Source organism: Tenrec ecaudatus, chromosome 15 (genome assembly GCF_050624435.1).
Source record: "Tenrec ecaudatus isolate mTenEca1 chromosome 15, mTenEca1.hap1, whole genome shotgun sequence".
NCBI classification, from domain to species: domain Eukaryota; kingdom Metazoa; phylum Chordata; class Mammalia; order Afrosoricida; family Tenrecidae; genus Tenrec; species Tenrec ecaudatus.
Window position 1 is genome coordinate 4497460 of NC_134544.1, and position 18271 is coordinate 4515730.

At 45.2% G+C, this 18271-nt stretch overlaps 1 protein-coding gene across 1 annotated transcript in view; it reads right to left on the reverse strand.

Annotated features, from left to right (window-relative positions):
* Positions 1 to 18271, reverse strand: part of C15H18orf63 (chromosome 15 C18orf63 homolog) — a 72602-nt gene that overhangs the window by 31790 nt on the left and 22541 nt on the right. The window contains exons 8-11 of the mRNA XM_075533204.1: positions 17874 to 17970; positions 17674 to 17759; positions 15918 to 16101; positions 3029 to 3226 (exon numbers count right to left, since the gene is read on the reverse strand). Coding sequence (XP_075389319.1) covers positions 3029 to 3226; positions 15918 to 16101; positions 17674 to 17759; positions 17874 to 17970 — 565 coding nt within the window. The remainder of the gene's footprint in view (positions 1 to 3028; positions 3227 to 15917; positions 16102 to 17673; positions 17760 to 17873; positions 17971 to 18271) is intronic.

The window sequence follows — 18271 nt, forward strand, 5'->3', positions numbered from 1 at the left end:
CCAGTTCCCATCTGTACCGCTGTGCATCCTCTGGTCTAACCAGGTTTGCAAGGTAGAATTGGGATCATGACAGTGGGAGGGTTGGGGTGGAGGAAGCGTTTCAGAACTAGAGAAAGGTTGTGAGTTTCATTATTGCTACACTGAACCCCTAACCCATCTCTTACCACAAGGGCCCCTTCCCAATGTTCTTGTAATAGTTAAATTTGCAATGCGGGTACACTGAATGCTAAATGGTTTGATTCCTCAGGCAAGCAGAATTACAGGTGATTTTTCACTTTCCTCTTTAAGCTGTTTCATATTATGTCAGTCATATTATGTTTACAATACACTGATTTTAAATTTGGGGAGAACTTTTTTCCAAAACAACATGTAATTTTTCTCCTTGCGTTATTCCTCTTAGACAATGGAGTGATTTTAAGTGGGAAAGAGATCAACTTTTAGACATGAGATCTGGGATTGATTTCATTCTGTTTTTTAAGATGCTAATGAAATGTCTCATGAGAGGCCAGCATATCATTTTGTTCTTGGCCACCCACCGAGTGCATTAAACTGAAGAGCACAGCAAGTCTGTGAGAAGATATGCAAGATCAGATCTAAGTAGCTCTCTGTTGCCTCAAAGCAGGCTGAAAACACTTTTAGTCTCAGGAGGCAGCAGCCTGAATATCAGGTGTCAGAATGGGCAGCATTGGGCAGTCGGAGTGGCCAGCGCATTTGTGGGCCTGTGAGCAATGGCCATCCTGGGAACCAAGCAGATGGCAGCAGGAAGACACAGCTCCAGGGCCTACACTGTCAGCTCAGCCTCAAGTCCCTAGGCATGCCCTAGCAGCACATGGAGGAGGGCATTTTGATGTAAGGGCTGATCTCTGAAACATCAGTTAAGGAGTAGTATCTTCGGCAAGAGTCCGCAAAGTAAATGCTGTAGAGGCAGTCAAATCTACCTGCCACCCCTTCCTGTCTGCCTGCCCTCTCTGGGCGCCTGGTAACACACAATGGCCTCCTGGTTGACGCTCTTCAAGGGTCTCTATTCCTTTTAGCCTGCTCTTTTGTGAACTGATTTGAAGGCTTCAAGGCACCTGAAGTTTCTCCCTCTGACAGAGAGGTGGGGAATCCCTCTCTATGGCATCTCAGTTTGGATACTGTACCAAAAAAACCCTTACAGACACCATCTAAGTTACCTGGTGAGCAGTTTCTTCTTCTAAATCCATTTTCTAAGCTTTAGAAAGGACAATCAATTTCTTATGTTTTGGGTTTTCCAAATCATGTACCTGTAATAAGATTAAAGAATGACATTTTATTATACGAAATTGTCTCATAATTTTACTCACTCACAGCCATGGAGCGGAGTCTGCCTCATAGTGACCCTAGTAGGACAAAGTAAAACTGCCCCCGTGGGTTTCTGAGACTGTCAATCTTTTTTTTAAAAAAACGTTTTATTAGGGGCTCATACAACTCTTATCACAGTCCATACATATACATACATCAATTGTATAAAGCATATCTGTACATTCTTTGCCCTTATCATTTTCTTTTCTTTCTTTTTATCCCCCTTTTCTTTTTTTTTTACATTTTATTAGGGACTCATAGAACTCTTATCACAATCCATACATATACATACATCAATTGTATAAAGCACATCCATACATTCCCCGCCCCAATCATTCTCAAAGCATTTGCTCTCCACTTAAGCCCTTTGCATCAGGTCCTCTTTTTTTTCCCCTCCCTCCCCACTCCCCCCTCCCGAGACTGTCAATCTTTACAGGAGTAGAAAGCCTCCCTTTTCTCCCATGGATCTGCTGGTGATTTTGAACCACTGACCTTGTGGTTAGCAGTCCAACATATAACCCACTATGCTACCAGGGCTCCTAGTACAATTTTACTATAGTGGAAATTTCATTTCTTAATTTTTGTGCTTCTCAGATGATCATGGGAAAAGCATGTAGATCCTTATTTAGTTTTGGATTATATGAATTTAGGGAATGATGACGACAGGAGTTCTGGTGGAGCTGCCAGGTAAGAACTGGACTGCTAATCTCGAGGTCAGTAATTGGAAGCCGCCAGTTGCTCCCTGGGAGAAAGATGAGGCTGTCTGTTCCCATAATGAGTTATAGCCCCGGAAACCCTATATATAGGGAGGCTGTGAGTCAGAATGGGCTCATGGCAATGTGTGGTGTTAAGCATTTGATGACTCTTTCCAGTACATCCTCAGATGGACAAAGACTATTTTTACCTGGTTCCTAATACAATTGGGTGGCTCAGAGAGGTCAGCATTGGAGTGATGCTTGTTTGAAGTTCTTGACGTTTCTTGACATAACTTTCTTTTAGATTTGTGGACCATTTGGCTCAGTATTGATTGGTGGACACTGGCATCAACTTCTTTCATCTTACTTACTGAGCGTTGCTGATGCAGCTGCTGGTTTTCCATGTCTATGTCTGATTCAAAAATGTACAGCTTTCTCTTCATTTTTCCTGGCCTGTGGCCTTGCCCTAAAACTTGTGGCTTAGAGGTACCTGTGACATTTTCTTTCCCATTCACTTGTAGGGTGGCGACACTTCCTACTGCCTGAGAACCAGTGCCTGGCTTTTGGAATGCCCAGTTCTCAGATCCTTGCTTCCTTTCTTTCCCATCCTCAGCCTGTACATTTCTTCTAGGAAGAGGATGCTTGATCCTATTTACACAGGCCTCAGGGTCTCTTTCTGGAGGAGGTCTGGAAATCTGACTGAAGTGGCCAGCATGCATCTGGTTGTGACTATGAGGTCTTTTCTTTGCAGTCGAACTTAAATTCGGCCTGTCACCCAGCCTCGCACTAGTTTTTGGTGGGAATGACTTCATTTCGGTAGTGACTAGCTGCTTTCTTTTCAGATGGTTAGGTTCAGAGATCTGTTTGTTCATCTGAACCAACCGAGCTTTGAAAACTGGCCTGAATGTAGGGGCCCTTTCACTTTGGGAGGCAGGATGTGTGTCTTGACCATGAGTGCTGCTTCTGCTGGGCTTTGCAACATCCAGGTGTGCTTGTGGTGCCCCTGGAACAGAGGATCTTGGCTGCAGGTGTGGAGTTGGGAGGCTGTGTGGCTTGGGCTGGCTGGCAGAGGTCGCCACCTTGTGGTCAGCTGCTACTGAATGGGCAGGGAGGTTTTGTGTCAAGGTAGGGTTTGCAGAAGTAGCCCTTGTCAGAAGAGCCCAGGGGGGCTTTTTAATGCTTAGATTGGATGTCTTGATTTTGTTTTCCTGAAAGGGAAGAGATGAAGGGGAAAAATTAAATGTAGCAAGCCTTTATATTATTAATATCATCTTATTTCTTTTCCATTAATGTAACACTACCAGAGCACAGGATCAGACAGGGTTTCATTCTTGTGTGGCCAGGGCCGCTAGGAGTCAAGACTGACAGGACAACATCAAACAGCAATAATGATGACGACAAAATACAAGACAAGTGGAGCAAAACAACAAATAAATGCACCTTCTTGAGGCAATAGGGACATTTCTTTGGGGTCTTGTTTTTCTTCATACACCACCCTTTCGAGGAGGCAGTCTAAGATGAGGGCTGCTCTCTGTTTTGTTAAACGCTGGAGGGAGCTGGTACACACAGTACCCACTGCCCATGGCACGTGCCAGCTGCCCACCACTGACTGCTCTGCAGCTCCCTCCCGCTTTGTAGCCACATCCGCCAAGCATCCCCTCAACTGCCGAGCAATCTGGGCTACTGCTGACCTGGCACCAAGGTGAGGCCAGAGGTGCTGTTGTCTTTGGCACACCTGTCTCAGCTCCCTGCGCAGGAAGCACAACCATTCAGGGGTCGCTGTTCAGGTTTCAAACCACCGCAATAAAGCAGATACTCTGGGAAAGCGAGTCATAGGAGCATTTTTAATTTCCCTGTTAATATAAAAGCTATGTTGGCACTATACTGTAGTCTCTTCAGCGTGTAATATAGCACTATAAAAATATGAAATACTGTGAGAATGAAAATGCAACACAATGAAAAAAGAGACTTGCTCAGTATAGGGCTACCACAAACCTTCAACTTTGCAAATCTTGCAAAATGTGCACCATCCGCAGAGCACAACAAAACCAGTGAAGTGTGAGGATGTGCAGCCTGCCTGCACCTGTGCTATGTAACCTTCTCAGTCTTAAGCCATCAGAAACACTGACCAGGTCACGTGAACCATGGAGTCAGCAGCAGCGGGACTGAGTGGCAGGAGGGGCTGTGCTTTAGGCATCTTTGTGACCGCAGTGCAGACCACAGAGCCATGTCAGACCAAAATGCTGAACAGAAAACCCATGGTGCTGCGGCACCCATACCAATGCATGGGGTTAGAATTCAGCACTTCTTTGTCAAGTTGACATGTCAGATCCATCTAAGAGACCAACTGCTTACAGTCTTTAGACAACCTTCTCTTAGGGTTCTTATACCTGCACAAACACGGTTTAGGGATTCTCTGGAACCCTGGGTAAGAGACTCTTCCCTGCCCCCACCCCATACATGCACCAAATACACATAGATGCACAGCTTGAAATGACAGTTTAGCAATGTGGTGGCAATGGGGATTGAATCTGGGACTATCTGCCAGGTTTGTGGCTCCAACCCATCAGCCACTCATGGGGACAAGAATGAGGCTGACTGTCCCCATAACGATTTAGTCTCTGAAACCCTACAGAGGGTGGCTATCAGTTGGAATCCACTTGATGGCAATGGTTGCAGGTAATATGAGGAGCCCCAGTGATGCAGTGGGTTAAGGATCAGTGTGACCTGACAGTCTGCCTCCATAAAGACAGTGGTCTTGGAAACCCACAGGGGCAGTTCTGCTCTGTCCTACAAGCTCCCTGTGAGTAGGAATAGACATGATGGCAGTGGGCTGCATGTTTTATGACTAATATAGGGACCAGCTGGAACCCGGGTCATTAGTGGTTATACTTTGAGCTGTGTTCCACAAGGTCATCAGTTCAAAACTACCAGCAACTCAGCTGGAGAAAGACTGGGCTTTCTACTCCTGTAGAACAGTTACAGTGTCAGAAACCCCCAGAAGTGGCTATGAGCGAGCATAGACTCAATGGCAGTGAGTGAGGGAATGATAGAGGAACCAGACAGCGGCAGTCTTTGCCACTTTGAAGGGAAGTGCTGAAGAAACTTTTGGATGAGGTCTGGAGGTGAGTAGGGCTCCCTTCCTATCTGAAGATCTCTCAAGCTGGAGCTGACCCAAGTCAGTAGGGAAAGATGGTGCCCCTCTTCAGTTTCCCACAACTTTTCGGGGTGCCAAAGGGCACCCCACAGGTCACCTGAGGAACAGAAGCTGGCTGGTGACCTCTGGGGAAGCTCAGCTGAGTGCAAAGATGCACCAAGAAGGATGTGGCACACACCTCTGGAGACAGGGAACAGGCAGCTGCACCGAGGTGCCATGGTACAGGGAAATTCTGAGAAAGTCTCACAAACCACTCTGCCAACAGGACTCAGTGCCCACAACCACAGACCAGTTCACAGCAGTATCCAAATGGGTCCTTACACCCTCCACTGCCTGGCTGAAGCATGCAGAGCCATGGTGAACTGGCATTTCAGTTAGTCAAACTGTCTTTGTCTGACCCCCGTTAGTACCTGGGGTGATCTGACTGGAAAGAGAGGTCTGAATAGTGCAGGATCTCAAGATGAGGTCATCCTGATTGCAAGGAGCTCTAATGACCAGTGCCCGTATAAGAGAAAGAAGAGGAAGACAGATGTGCAGAAGGAAGGCCAGGACAAGATGGAAGCAAGGCTGAGTGATGTTGCCGCAAGCCCAGCACCACCAGACACTGGCGGAGGCAAAGAAGGGTCTCCCCTAGAGCTCCGGAGGAAATGTGGCTCTGCATGCAGACTTCGGATCTCCAGATCATGTGAGGATGGGTCCAGTTGGTTTAAGCTGTGGGTAGTTTGGTGTGGTAACCTAGGAGCCTGAGCCACCTCCACACGCACCCCACCAGTCTCCTGATCTAGAGCCTGGACACCATGCACGGACATTTTCTTCACAGCTAGGTTCAGAATGTGACTGAAGGTCAGCTAACTAGACACACGCCTATCGTAACTGAAAAAAGGGAATGAGGTAAAGCCTCACTTGTGTTGCTTTTGCTGAAAGGTCCACTGTTGATATCTTCAGTACAAGCCCACCTGTGCACTCATTCACTGTGCCGATGTCCAGAGCCGAGTGTGGGGCTGCTCTGGTGATATGCATGGACCGTGGGGAGCACAAGAAACCATGCGCACTGCCTGCTGCCTCCCCACCATTCAGAGGAAGGCACTCCCCACCACTAGATGCTCCCCTGGGGAGAGGGGCAACTAGTAAACCCTAGAGAAATTTGACCTTAGAGATGCTTCATCAGAATGATGGAACAACCATGAGGTGGCCAATGACAGAGTTCCTCCCACTCATTGATGAAAGGGCTCAAGGATGCTGCTGCAATCAATGACAGGAAAGCAAAGAGGAGCTCCTTATTTTGGACCCCAGGGTTTCCTGTGCTAGAAGAAGACGTTTGATACGACAGTCCCACTCCCTGAGACACCAACAGAAATGTTCATTCGAGAGATTCATAAAGTATCATTTGACATAAAATGTCTTTAAGTCTGAGGTGTGTGACTACTGCACCTGTTCCTTGCTCCCTGGACTTTCAGAAATAAACAGAAGAAGATGTCAGTCATGCCTTGGAGTCAGAGTCTGCTAGCCTGGCAGCACATTATTTACTCAATCTTTCCATTTCTAAGCGTAAACAGCCCAAAGGGGGGAACCTCTAGGCTTATTCAAAATGTACTAACAGTTGACAAAAAGGGCCCACGTAAACAGCAGGTGAGATCATAAATAATTCACAGACCCTAATAGGAATAAAAAACCCAAAGCGTTATGAAGTCAGAGCCTAGAAGTTAACATGTTTTCTGACCTCATTTTATTTGCTAGATGTCACTGGTAAATGTAGCTTGGTTGACTTTTAATTTCTAGACTTTACATACGATTTATATAACTCTCAACATTGACATAGAACTAGAGAGGAAAACCACAGGCTTTGATTTGTATTTAGAGATAAAAGGGCAATTAATGGAGGCCTGGAACTAAGGTAATGATTACATAAAACCTGAAGAGTGACCAAAATGATGGATCAAATGTGTCTTTAGCAATTGCAATTGTGACTCTGTGCTTCTCACCACCTTGGAGATCTTCCTTAAAAATCAAACCAGAATTCAATTAAGCTAAGCTCTAGCTTCAGGTTGACATGGAATATGGGCTTCAGAAGTCTATGTTAAGTTTAAGACATAATGCCACAAGGAAACAGTCAGTCAAATGCAGAATACTGGATATTTTCAGAGTAAATAATCCAGTTATTCCAGCATAAAGCTGGAATAAATAAAAGCGGAGGATAGACTGTAACAGAATAAAAGAGGCTTTCTTTTGTGTTCTTATGACAATGAAACCTCATTCTACTGAGTGTGAAGCTAGGGCACTCTATTTTTATCCTCAGCTTTGCTTTGTTACATGGGTTCTCTTTTGAAAACTAGATTTCACATCTCAACAAACCTCATTACCATCTATTTGATTCATAGTGGGCCTACCTAAAGGCAGAGTTGAATTGCCCTTTCAGGGTTTCAAGGCTGTAACCCTTAAGGGGAGCAGAAAGCCTCATCTTTCCCCCTTGCTTGTGGTGAGCAGACCAATGCATTAGCCACCATGCCATCATCAGAGATGCCTGGATTTCATTTGACATCTTCAAATGAACACATCACAGAAGCAACTCCATTGCTAGAAAAGCAAATATTAACGGCCCTTCTAACCAATCAGACACATACGAAGAGGCAGACATCCCAGGCTAGCTTGGATCTGTACGGGCAAAGAGTTCCCACTGAGAAAATAGTCAGGGGACTTTGGTAAGGTGCAAAGCACGAAGTAGCACCCAATAAATTAGAAAAGACAGACCACCACTATGATCGCACCATATTAACCCTAGTAATAATAAATAGCAATGGCAAATGGTGAAATAGAGACTAAATCCAAAAGTATTGTTACAAGATCATACAAACCTTTACTGAACAAAATTATAAAAATATGAACCTGTTGTTACTCAATCAGTCCTCCACCTGGGTCTGTACACTTCTGACTGTGGTGCTTCCATCTCGCCAGCCCTTTCCTACATTGGAATAAGTATGGCCAGAATGCTCCTTAGAGGCAAAGAGGGCAAGACTTCCTCCCATGTACTTGGGGCATAGACCATGTCAGGAGAGACTAATACTGGCCCCTGGAAAAGGGCATCAGGCTTGGTAAAGTAGGGGAGCAGCCATAGAGAGGAAGGCCTTCAACGAGATTGACAGTGGCTGCAACAATAGGCTCAGGCATAGAACAATTGTAAGGAGGGCAGAGGACCAGGAACTGTTTTGTTCTATTGTGTCCAGGGATCACTATGGGTGGGGACATACTCAATGGCACCTAACAACAATGACAACTCTTCCCTGAAGTATTCTGCCTTCTTTGATTTACATCATGTCAGAACAGGTAGTTTTGTGGGGATTCAAATGGCCCCTTTTAAATGTTCTTTGAGCTGTGAGAGAGGACAAGGCTAAAGGGAAAGGATCAGGGACACAGCGTGACTAGGGTAAGATTTATTGATGGAGGCGTCAGAGGATAGTCCTTGCTGTTCTTGAGGAGTGAAGAGGTGAAATGCTGTGAGAGAGAAAAATTCCTCTTCAGCTTTTCTGGCCTTTTACTCACCAATGCAATTTTCAACCTTCTTCAAACATTTTCCCAATAAGCTCCTGTGATCATCCTATGTCCTTCAAGAAACATCTATCAAGGTTAACCCTTGGGAATAATCCCAAGAAACAGTTGCCATAACCCTCTGAGTTGACACCTTGAACTGAACTAGCCCAGCAGATGCTCTTTTGGAGGCACTGTTCTGCTTGGATCTTTTCTTGAAGGTACCCTAATGAGAGTAATACCATTGCTTGTAGCCAGCCACCAATTGCAGAGAAACACACATGTTTTCTTTGGAAAAAGCAAATTGTTGTGCATGAATGGGAACCCTAGTAGCAATACTTATGGTCTCACCCTCCTGTTATGACAACAACAAATAGCCTTAGGGAAGTACTCTAAAAAACAAACATCAGAGGGACTCCGCAGAATTCAGCCCAGGAGAGGTGCTTAGAGGGAAATTCAACACTGCTGAACGCAGGAGCAGCAACATAGAGATAAGTAGGCACAGACCCACAAGGTTGTGAGGGGCTGGGGGCTTTTGGCTTACCACAGTGGAGGCCGGATAGGGCTTGACCTTAGCCCTGCCACTGTCTCTGCCGGAACCAGGACCACTATTACAAGAAACCAAGAGCGACCTCAACAAATGGAAGAATATCCCATGCTCACGGACTGGCAGACTCAATATAGTTAAGATGTCATTTATGCCAAAGACACTATATAAGTTTAATGCAATCCTGATACAATTACCCTCATGTTTCTTCAATGAAATGGAAAAATGATTACTAACTTCATATGGAGAGGGAAGAAGCCCAGAATGAGCAGAGAACTCCTCAAGAAGAAGGACACAGTGGGAAGGCTTCCTTTACCTGACTTTAGCACATACTATACAGCCACAGTTGTCAAAACCGCATGGTACTGGTACAATGATAGATACTCAGACCAATGGAAAAGAACTGAAAACCCAGAAATAAAATCATCAACATACAGACAACTGATCTTTGGTAATGGGCAAAAAAATAACCAATGGGAAGCAGAGGCTCTCTTTAACAAGTGGTGCTGGAAAAAAATGGATATTTACCTGCAGAAAAATGAAGCAAGACACTTATCTCACTCCATGCACAAGAATAAACTCAAGGTGGATCACAGACCTTGAAGTTAATCCCAAAACTATTAGGGCCATCAACGAGGGAAGTGGCACCAACTTGAGAACTTTGGCACAGGGAAACACACAGGCTATCAGAAATAGGGAAGGACACAAACACAGAGGAGGCATAAATTGACAAATGGGATATACTGAAGATAAAACACCTGTGTACAATGAAAGAATTCACCAAGAGAGTAATAAGACAGTCCATGGACTGGGAAACATCTTTAGCAATGACACATCAGACAAAGGTCTTATTACTAAAATCTACAATACTCTGCTAGTTTCCAAAAAGAAAAAAACTAATTTCCACTGAGGAGGTGGACAAAGGACCTTGAACAGAAGTTTCACAGGGGCAGAAATCCGAATGGCCAACAAACATAGGAGAAAATGTTCCCGATCTTTAGCCATAAGAGAAATGCAAATTAAAACAACAATGAGGTACCACCTAACACTCTCAAAGATAGCCCAATTTAAAAAAATCAGAAAGCAACAAGTGTTGGAGGGAGACAGGAACTCTCATCCACTGCTGGTGGGCCTGTAAGTATGTACAGCCACTATGGAAATCAATCTGGTGATATCTAAAACAGATGGAAATTGAGTTACCATATGGGCCAGCAATCCCCTTACTGGGCATATATCCAGAAGAGACAAGAAATAAACCAAGGCCAGACATCTGTGCTCCAATGTTCATTGCAGCACAGTTCACAATTACAAGGAGTTGGAAGCAACCCAAATTTCCATCAACTGACGAGTGGATTAAGAAGCTGTGGTATATACATACAATGGAGTACTACACATCGCTAAAAAGCAGTGATGAACATATGAAGCACATTGCTGCATGGGAAGAACTGGAGGAAATCATGCTAAGTGAAGTTAGCCAAGCACAAAAGTACAAGTACAACATGAGTCCACTATGGTAAGCTTTTAAAAAAAAATACAAAAGGGGCATAGGGATAAAGCTACTATATACAAACATTCTTGGGGTGAAGACCAGATAACATGGCAGGGAGCAGACCAAAAAGGGATACATAAGGTAAACAACTAAAAAGGAGGTGGGGAAAGAAAAAAAAATAATAAAAAAGAAATGCGTAGCGGGGGCACAGGGCACTAACCCATCCAAGTGGAGGGTACTGTTTATATCTCCCCAGGGAAAGAGGGACCAGACGTCAACCCAGTCCTCCAAGATGTGAATGCAACATGCCGGTGTGGAGTAGGGAACCAGTGGAGAGGTCTGAGGGGCTGGCCCCAATTCCAACTACTTGTGGACACCTGCTCCTCCCCACAGAAGAATTTATTTCAAACGACGGCATTGAATCTGCAGCTCCGGGAGCAGATGAAGGGGGAGGAGGAGAGAGTGGAGAACATCCTGACCCACCAGGCCTTGAGGATGATGTTCCCGATTAGAGTAGCCAGTCCACAGAGAGGACCACATGGCCAGCCCCACTATGAGACATGACGTCCCTCACTGATCCATAACCCTACAAGGGACAGCACTGGAGACACAGTGTGGGACTTGCGCCCAATCTGAACCCGCCACACTGAGGCAAAACACTTAAGGGGGTGCAACAGAACAGTAAGGGAATGGAGCGGTGAGGTCCCCAGGGAATGCTGAAGGTGGACTTTGGGGCCAGGGCTTGGTGTCCCAACAGACTGGATTGGAAAACACTCCTAAAGGCCAACAAACAGTCCTTGAACTAAACTACAAGCTTTTCTTTCTTGTTGTGTTTTTTCCCTTCATTGGTTTGTTCTTGTTTTGTTGTATATTGTTGTTTGGTTTTGCGCTGTCTTGTTTTTATGCATGTTATTATCTCCACAGGTCTGTCTAAATAAGATAGGCTGCATGAACAATCTGGAGGAGAAAACAATGGGACCAACAGTTCTGGGGGGACATGGGAGAGGAGGAGGTGGGGGGAAAGGTAGTGGTAATAACAAACCTAGGGACAAGGGAACAGCAAATGATCCAAATATGTGGTTAGGAGGATATAGGATGCCTGTTAGGGCGTGATCAAGGGTAATTTAACCAAGAAGAATTAATGAAACCCAAATGAAGACTGAGCATGATAGTAGGACAAAAGGAAAGTCAAAAGAAATAGAGAAAAGAGCTAAGAGGCAAAGGGCATTTATAGAGGTCTAAATAAAGGCATGTACATATGCAAATATATTTATATGAGGATGGGGAAATAAATCTATGTGCATATATTTATAGGTTTAGTATTAAGGTAGCAGAAGGACATTGGGCCTCCACTCAAGTACTCCCTCAATGCAAGAATACTTTCTTCTATTAAATTGGCATTCTATGATGCTCACCTTCCTGACACAACCACTGAAGACAAAGAGGGTGCATAAGTAAATGTGGTGAAAAGCTGATGGTGCCCGGCTATCAAAAGATATAGCGTCTGGGGCCTTAAAGGCTTGAAGGTAAACAAACGGCCATCTAGCTCAGAAGCAACAAAGTCCATATGGAAGAAGCACACCAGTCTGTGTGACCACGAGGTGCCTAAACGCTCAGTTATCAGGCATCAAAGAACAAAAAATCATATCATCTTGTGCTCACCTCCATGATACGCTCGCTGAAGACAAATGGATGAATATGCAAATGTAGTGAAGAAAGATGATGGTGCCCGGCTATCAAAAGATATAGTGTCTGGGTTCTCAAAGGCTTGAAGGTAAACAAGCGGCCATCTAGCTCAGAAGCAACAAAGCCCCCAGGGAAGAAACACACCAGCCTGTGTGATCAGGCATCATCAGAAAAAAAATCTCATCATAGTGAATGAGGGGGGGTGTGTGCGGAGTTGAGACCCACAGCCCATTTGTAGGCCCCTGGACATCCCCTTACAGAAGGGTCTTGGGGAGGAGACCAGCTACTCAGGCGCAATGTAGCAATGATAAAACATACAACTTTCCTTTAGTTCCTAAATGCTTCCACCTCTCCCACTATCATAATCCCAATTCTACCTTACAAATCTGGCTAGACCAGAGGATGTACCCTGGTACAGATAGGAACTGGAATCGCAGGGAATCCAGGAAGGATTATCCCTTCAGGACCAGTGGTGTGAGTGGCGATACTGGGAGGGGAGGTTGGAAAGGGGGAACCGATTACAAGGATCTACATGTGACCTCCCTGGGGGATGGACAACAGAAAAGTGGGTGAAGAGAGATGTTGGACAGGCTAAGAGAGGACAAAATAATAATTTATAAATTATCAAGGGTTCAGGAGGGAGTGGGGAGTGAGGGTAAAAAATGAGGAGCCAGGGGCTTAGGTGGGAGCAAATGTTTTGAGAATGATGTGGGCAATGAATGTACAAATATGCTTTACACAACTGATGTATGACTGTGATAAGAGTTGTATGAGCCCCTAATAAAATGATTTTTTAAAAACTATTAGGGGCTCATACAACTCATCACAGTCCATACATATACATACATCAATTGTATAAAGCACATCTGTACATTCTTTTCCCTAATCATTTTTTTCTTCTCTTTTCTTTTTTTACATTTTATTAGGGACTCATAGAACTCTTATCACAATCCATACATATACATACATCAATTGTATAAAGCACATCCATACATTCCCTGCCCCAATCATTCTCAAAGCATTTGCTCTCCACTTAAGCCCCTTGCATCAGGTCCTCTTTTTTTTCCCCCTCCCTCCCCTCTCCCCCCTCCCTCATGTGCCCTTGGTAATTTATACATCATTATTTTGTCATATCTTGCCCTATCCGGAGTCTCCCCTCCCCCCCTTCTCTGCTGTCCCTCTCCCAGGGAAGAGGTCACATGTGAATCCTTGTAATCAGTTCCCCCTTTCCAACCCACTCACCCTCCACTCTCCCAGCATCGTCCCTCATCCCCTTGGTCCTGAAGGTATCATCCACCCTAGATTCCCTGTGTCTCCAGCCCTCATATGTACCAGTGTACAGCCTCTGCCCTATCCAGCCCTGCAAGGTAGAATTCGGATCATGGTAGTTGGGGGGAGGAAGCATCCAGGATCTGGGGGAAAGCTGTGTGCTTCATCAGTATTACCTCGCACCCTAATTAACCCATCTCCTCTCCTAAACCCCTCTATGAGGGGATCTCCATTGGCCGACACTTGGGCCTTGGGTCTCCACTCTGCACTTCCCCCTTCATTTAATATGGTATATATATATATACACACACACACACACCTTTTTTTTTTTTTTTTGCATGATGCCTTATACCTGGTCCCTTGGCACCTCGTGATCGCACTGGCCGGTGTGCTTCTTCCATGTGGGCTTCTTTGCTTCTGAGCTAGATGGCCGCTTGTTCACCTTCAAGCCTAAAGACCCCAGACACTATCTCTTTTGATAGCCGGGCACCATCAGCTTTCTTCACATTTGCTTATGCACCCATTTGTCTTCAGCGATCCTATCATGGAGATGTGTAGTCAATGATATGATTTTTTGTTCTTTGATGCCTGGTAACTGATCCCTTCGGGACCACTCGATCACACAGGCTGGTGTGTTCTTCCATGTGGACTTTGTTGCTTCTGAGCTAGATGGCCGCTTGTTTATCTTCAAGCCTTTAAGACCCCAGTCACTATCTCTTTTGATAGCCGGGCACCATCAGCTTTCTTCACCACATTTACTTGTTCACCCACTTTGGCTCCAGCCGTTGTGTCGGGAGAGTGAGCATCATAGAGTTCCAATTTAATAAAAGAAAGTATTCATACATTGAGGGAGTGTTTGAGTAGAGGCCCAAGGTCCTTCCGCCACGTTAATGCTTAACCTATAAAGATAGACACATCGATCTATTTCCCCATCCTCCTATATATATTTGCATGTACATGTCTTTGTCTAGACCTTCATAAATGCCCTTTGACTCCTAGCTCTTTCCTCCATCTCCCTTGACTTTCCTCCTGCCCCACTACCATGCTTCATTGCCACCTGAGCTAGAGTATACCTCTTCTCTACGCAACCTTACCCTTGATCATTCCCCACCAGGCCTGCCACTCCCCCCTTCTACCATTTTGGGTCCCATGTTTTTCCCTTGTCCCTGTGTTTGTTAACACCACTTCCTTACCCCCCTACCCCCCCACCCCAAGTCCCCCCGGAACTGTCAGTCCCGTTGTTTTTCCTCCAGATAGTTCATCCAGCCTGTCCTATTCAGACAGACCTGTGGAGACACTAACATGCACGAAAACAAGACAGAGGAAAACAAAGCAACAGTATACAACCAGACAATAAAACAACAAAAACAAACCACTGACAAAGAACAGAACAAAACAGTTCACAAGAGAAAAGCTTGTAGTTAGTACAGGGATTGTTTGCTAGCCCTTCGGAGCGTTTTCCAGTCCAGTCTGTTGGGGCATCACGCCCTGGCCCCAAAGTCCACTTTCAGCATTCCCTGGGGACCTTGCCACTCCATTCCCTTCCTGTTCTGCTGCACTCCCCCAGTGATTTGCCTCGGTGTGTTGGGATCAGGTCAGGTGCAATTCCCACACTGTGTCTCCGGTGCAGTCCCCTGTATCACCCTTAGTCACTGATTGGCATCATTTCTCATAGTGGGGCCAGCCATGTTGTTCTCTCTGTGGACTGGCTGCTCTACTCAGGAACATCATCCTCACGGCCTGGTGGGCCAGGCTGTGCTCCACTCTCTCTTCCTGCCCCTTCATCTGCTCCTGTGTGCTCTGATCAGATATGTTCATCTCCCGGAGCTGCAAAGTCAATGTCGTCCTTTGGAACAAATTCTTTTTGGGGGAGGGGCAGGAATCCACTTAATTTATGGTGCTGGGGCCAGCCTCCCAGACCTCTCCACTGGTTCCCTACTCCACGCCGGGATATTGCATTCACACCTTGCGGCACTGGGTTGAAGTCTGGTCCCACTTTCCCTGTGGAGATATAAACAATACCCTCCCCTTGGGTGGATTAATGCCCCATGCTCCCGCTCCCCTTTTCTTCCTTATATTCATCCTTTTGTTTTCCTTAGAGCCCCCAATAAAATGATCTTTTAATTAAAAAAGAGGAACTGAAAAAAAAAACAAACCATCAGCAGTCTGGGGTCGGGTACTCTTACCATAAAAGGCAAGAAGTGGATACAGGAGAGTGTAGTCCCTTACCTGGATAGGAGCTCTCACTAGTTCATATGTGTAGTAGCATGGCTTATTTGTCATCTTTATGGAAAATCCACAAATATGAGGGAGGCTGTACTTCAAATCTGTAACGAAACTTTTCAGCACACCTTCCAAATCCACCCTGGGAAAGAACTGGAAGGGCTGGCTTCTGATGCAGCTGAGAGGATACCTAGCAACGTTAAAGAACAAAGCAGCATCTTTTTTTTTTAACGTAAGGGAAACTTTAATGTTAAAGATACATAAAGAAAATCTTCTTAATTTTTTTATTCCAGAGCTAAAAGGCATTTTTCATGGGAGACTGCATTTCCTTCCACTTTCATACTCACAATCAAGGCTACTCCTGACATACCTATGGTTTTCTAATTGGGCTAGCAATCTAAGATGTGCCCCAAACGGTACAGGTGGCACGATGATCCTTATAACCCACTACTGTTGGGCCAAGCCTGGCCAAGAGTGCCCTTGGAGGGCAGAGGCTGGCCCTGGCGGGTAAGCCTCTTTATGCAGCCAGCTAGTCCCGTCTTGCTCCCATAAAGCAGCTGTTGGGGGTTGGGAGTAACTGCTGGCCTTTTGGCCAACAGTCGAGCACTTAACCACTGGGCCACCAGGGCTGCTACGAGCCTTGGCGACACTATCCTCAGAAGGTTTGCACAATATGCAGGCAGAATCTCCGGCACCAAGCAGCAGCACATCTAGTCAGTGCTTGCTCACACTCCAGAAGCAGTGTTTGGAGAAGAGCAGTTACCTGTTTGGATGGAAACTCTTTTGAAGACTTGGGACAAGGTGTTGGCATTTAATTAAAGAGTGCACTGATACAAGTCAGCCTCACTTTCCTCTCAGTGCCTGTGCTAGACATGCAGCCTGTGGAAAGAGAGGCGGGGCTCCTCTTCCAGGAAGACCGGGGAGAGGGGGTAATGGCTCCGTCAGCATCAGTCAGGGCTTCACCTGAGACTTTGGGCTTTCTTTGTGTGGAGAGATATTTTCTTTCCTTTTTTGGAATGTTTTATATATTTTTTCCCTAACAGTTTTACTGGCAAGGAATGTACATATCATGTAATTTAATAGTTGAATCATTCAACCCCATATGGAGAGATATTTTCTTACCTAAATGAAAAACAAGTGCGATTCCCTAATTCTGCCTATAACATTAAATTACCTTCCAATTTTTTGTTTTGTTTTGTTAACTGGCTATTTCATGAAAAGCTTTCAGTAATATTCACCTTACCACTAGAGGGAGCTCTCACCTAAGGCAACAGCCATGATAAGTTCTCTGCTAGGAAACAGCACTGTACTGTAGCCACACTTTGTTTTGCAGTATGAATTGTTGAAATGATGTTTACAGAAAGAAAAATCCTTATGAAACTCATCCTCAAACTGACCTTGAGCAAAATTTAAAATAAATGAGAAAAAACATTCAGAGAACAGAAAGTCAAGAAATTGCTTGATATAGAACCATGTCTGTCCAGTGGAATCCACCTCCCTGTGACCCTATAGCACAAGCAGAACTGCTCCCTACAGTTTTCAAGACTGTAAGTCTTTACCGATGCTGACGGCCTCATCTTCTCCCAAGGACTGATTGGTGGGTTTGAAATGCAACAGCCCAATGCTTAACCCACAGCATCAACACAAGCTGCTTCAGATACCGAGGAGGTTGAAAGTAATAATACAATGGGGGCAGGGAGCCTGGGCAGGGCAGTGAGCAGCACACAGCGGTTCGCGGCTACCACCGGCGTGTGAAGGATACGTGAAGATCTTCTCTCCTATCATTTTGAAGTATACACTGCAGAAGACGTGGCTGTCTCCACGAGGTTCTGGAAGTTTATAGCCATACTGGAAAGGAAGCACAAGGTGGAAACCATCCTAAGAGGAAGGGGTGCACAGGCTAACTTACAAGAAACAAATCTGAATAACATGTGTGATTGATTGCACATGTTTCTGGCTTACCAGGGCATTCCAGTGTATCTGGAAATCTCTGTATGACTGGAAAGGGCAGTCAAGAGGGACAGTGTGAAGGATACTGATTATCTGCCCCATTTTCATACTGTGAACAAAAAAGAGCCAGTCAGTATCACAAGCCACTGCCGAAAAATTGCTTGATCATTCAACTCAGTGGTGTTAACACAGCCTGGTAAAGACATGTCACACCATCAAACCACCCCAATGTGAACAGATCTTTTTCTGAGTGCCAAGGATAAATTTGAGGAAACCTCAACAACATTTAGGGAAATCCAAATTGAGTTAGAAAATGTAAAATGCAGGAAAAAAAACCCTGTAACTATGAAAAGAAACACACAATAACCACAAAGATAATGCCACACAAGGGATTACGTGGTAACTGCCAG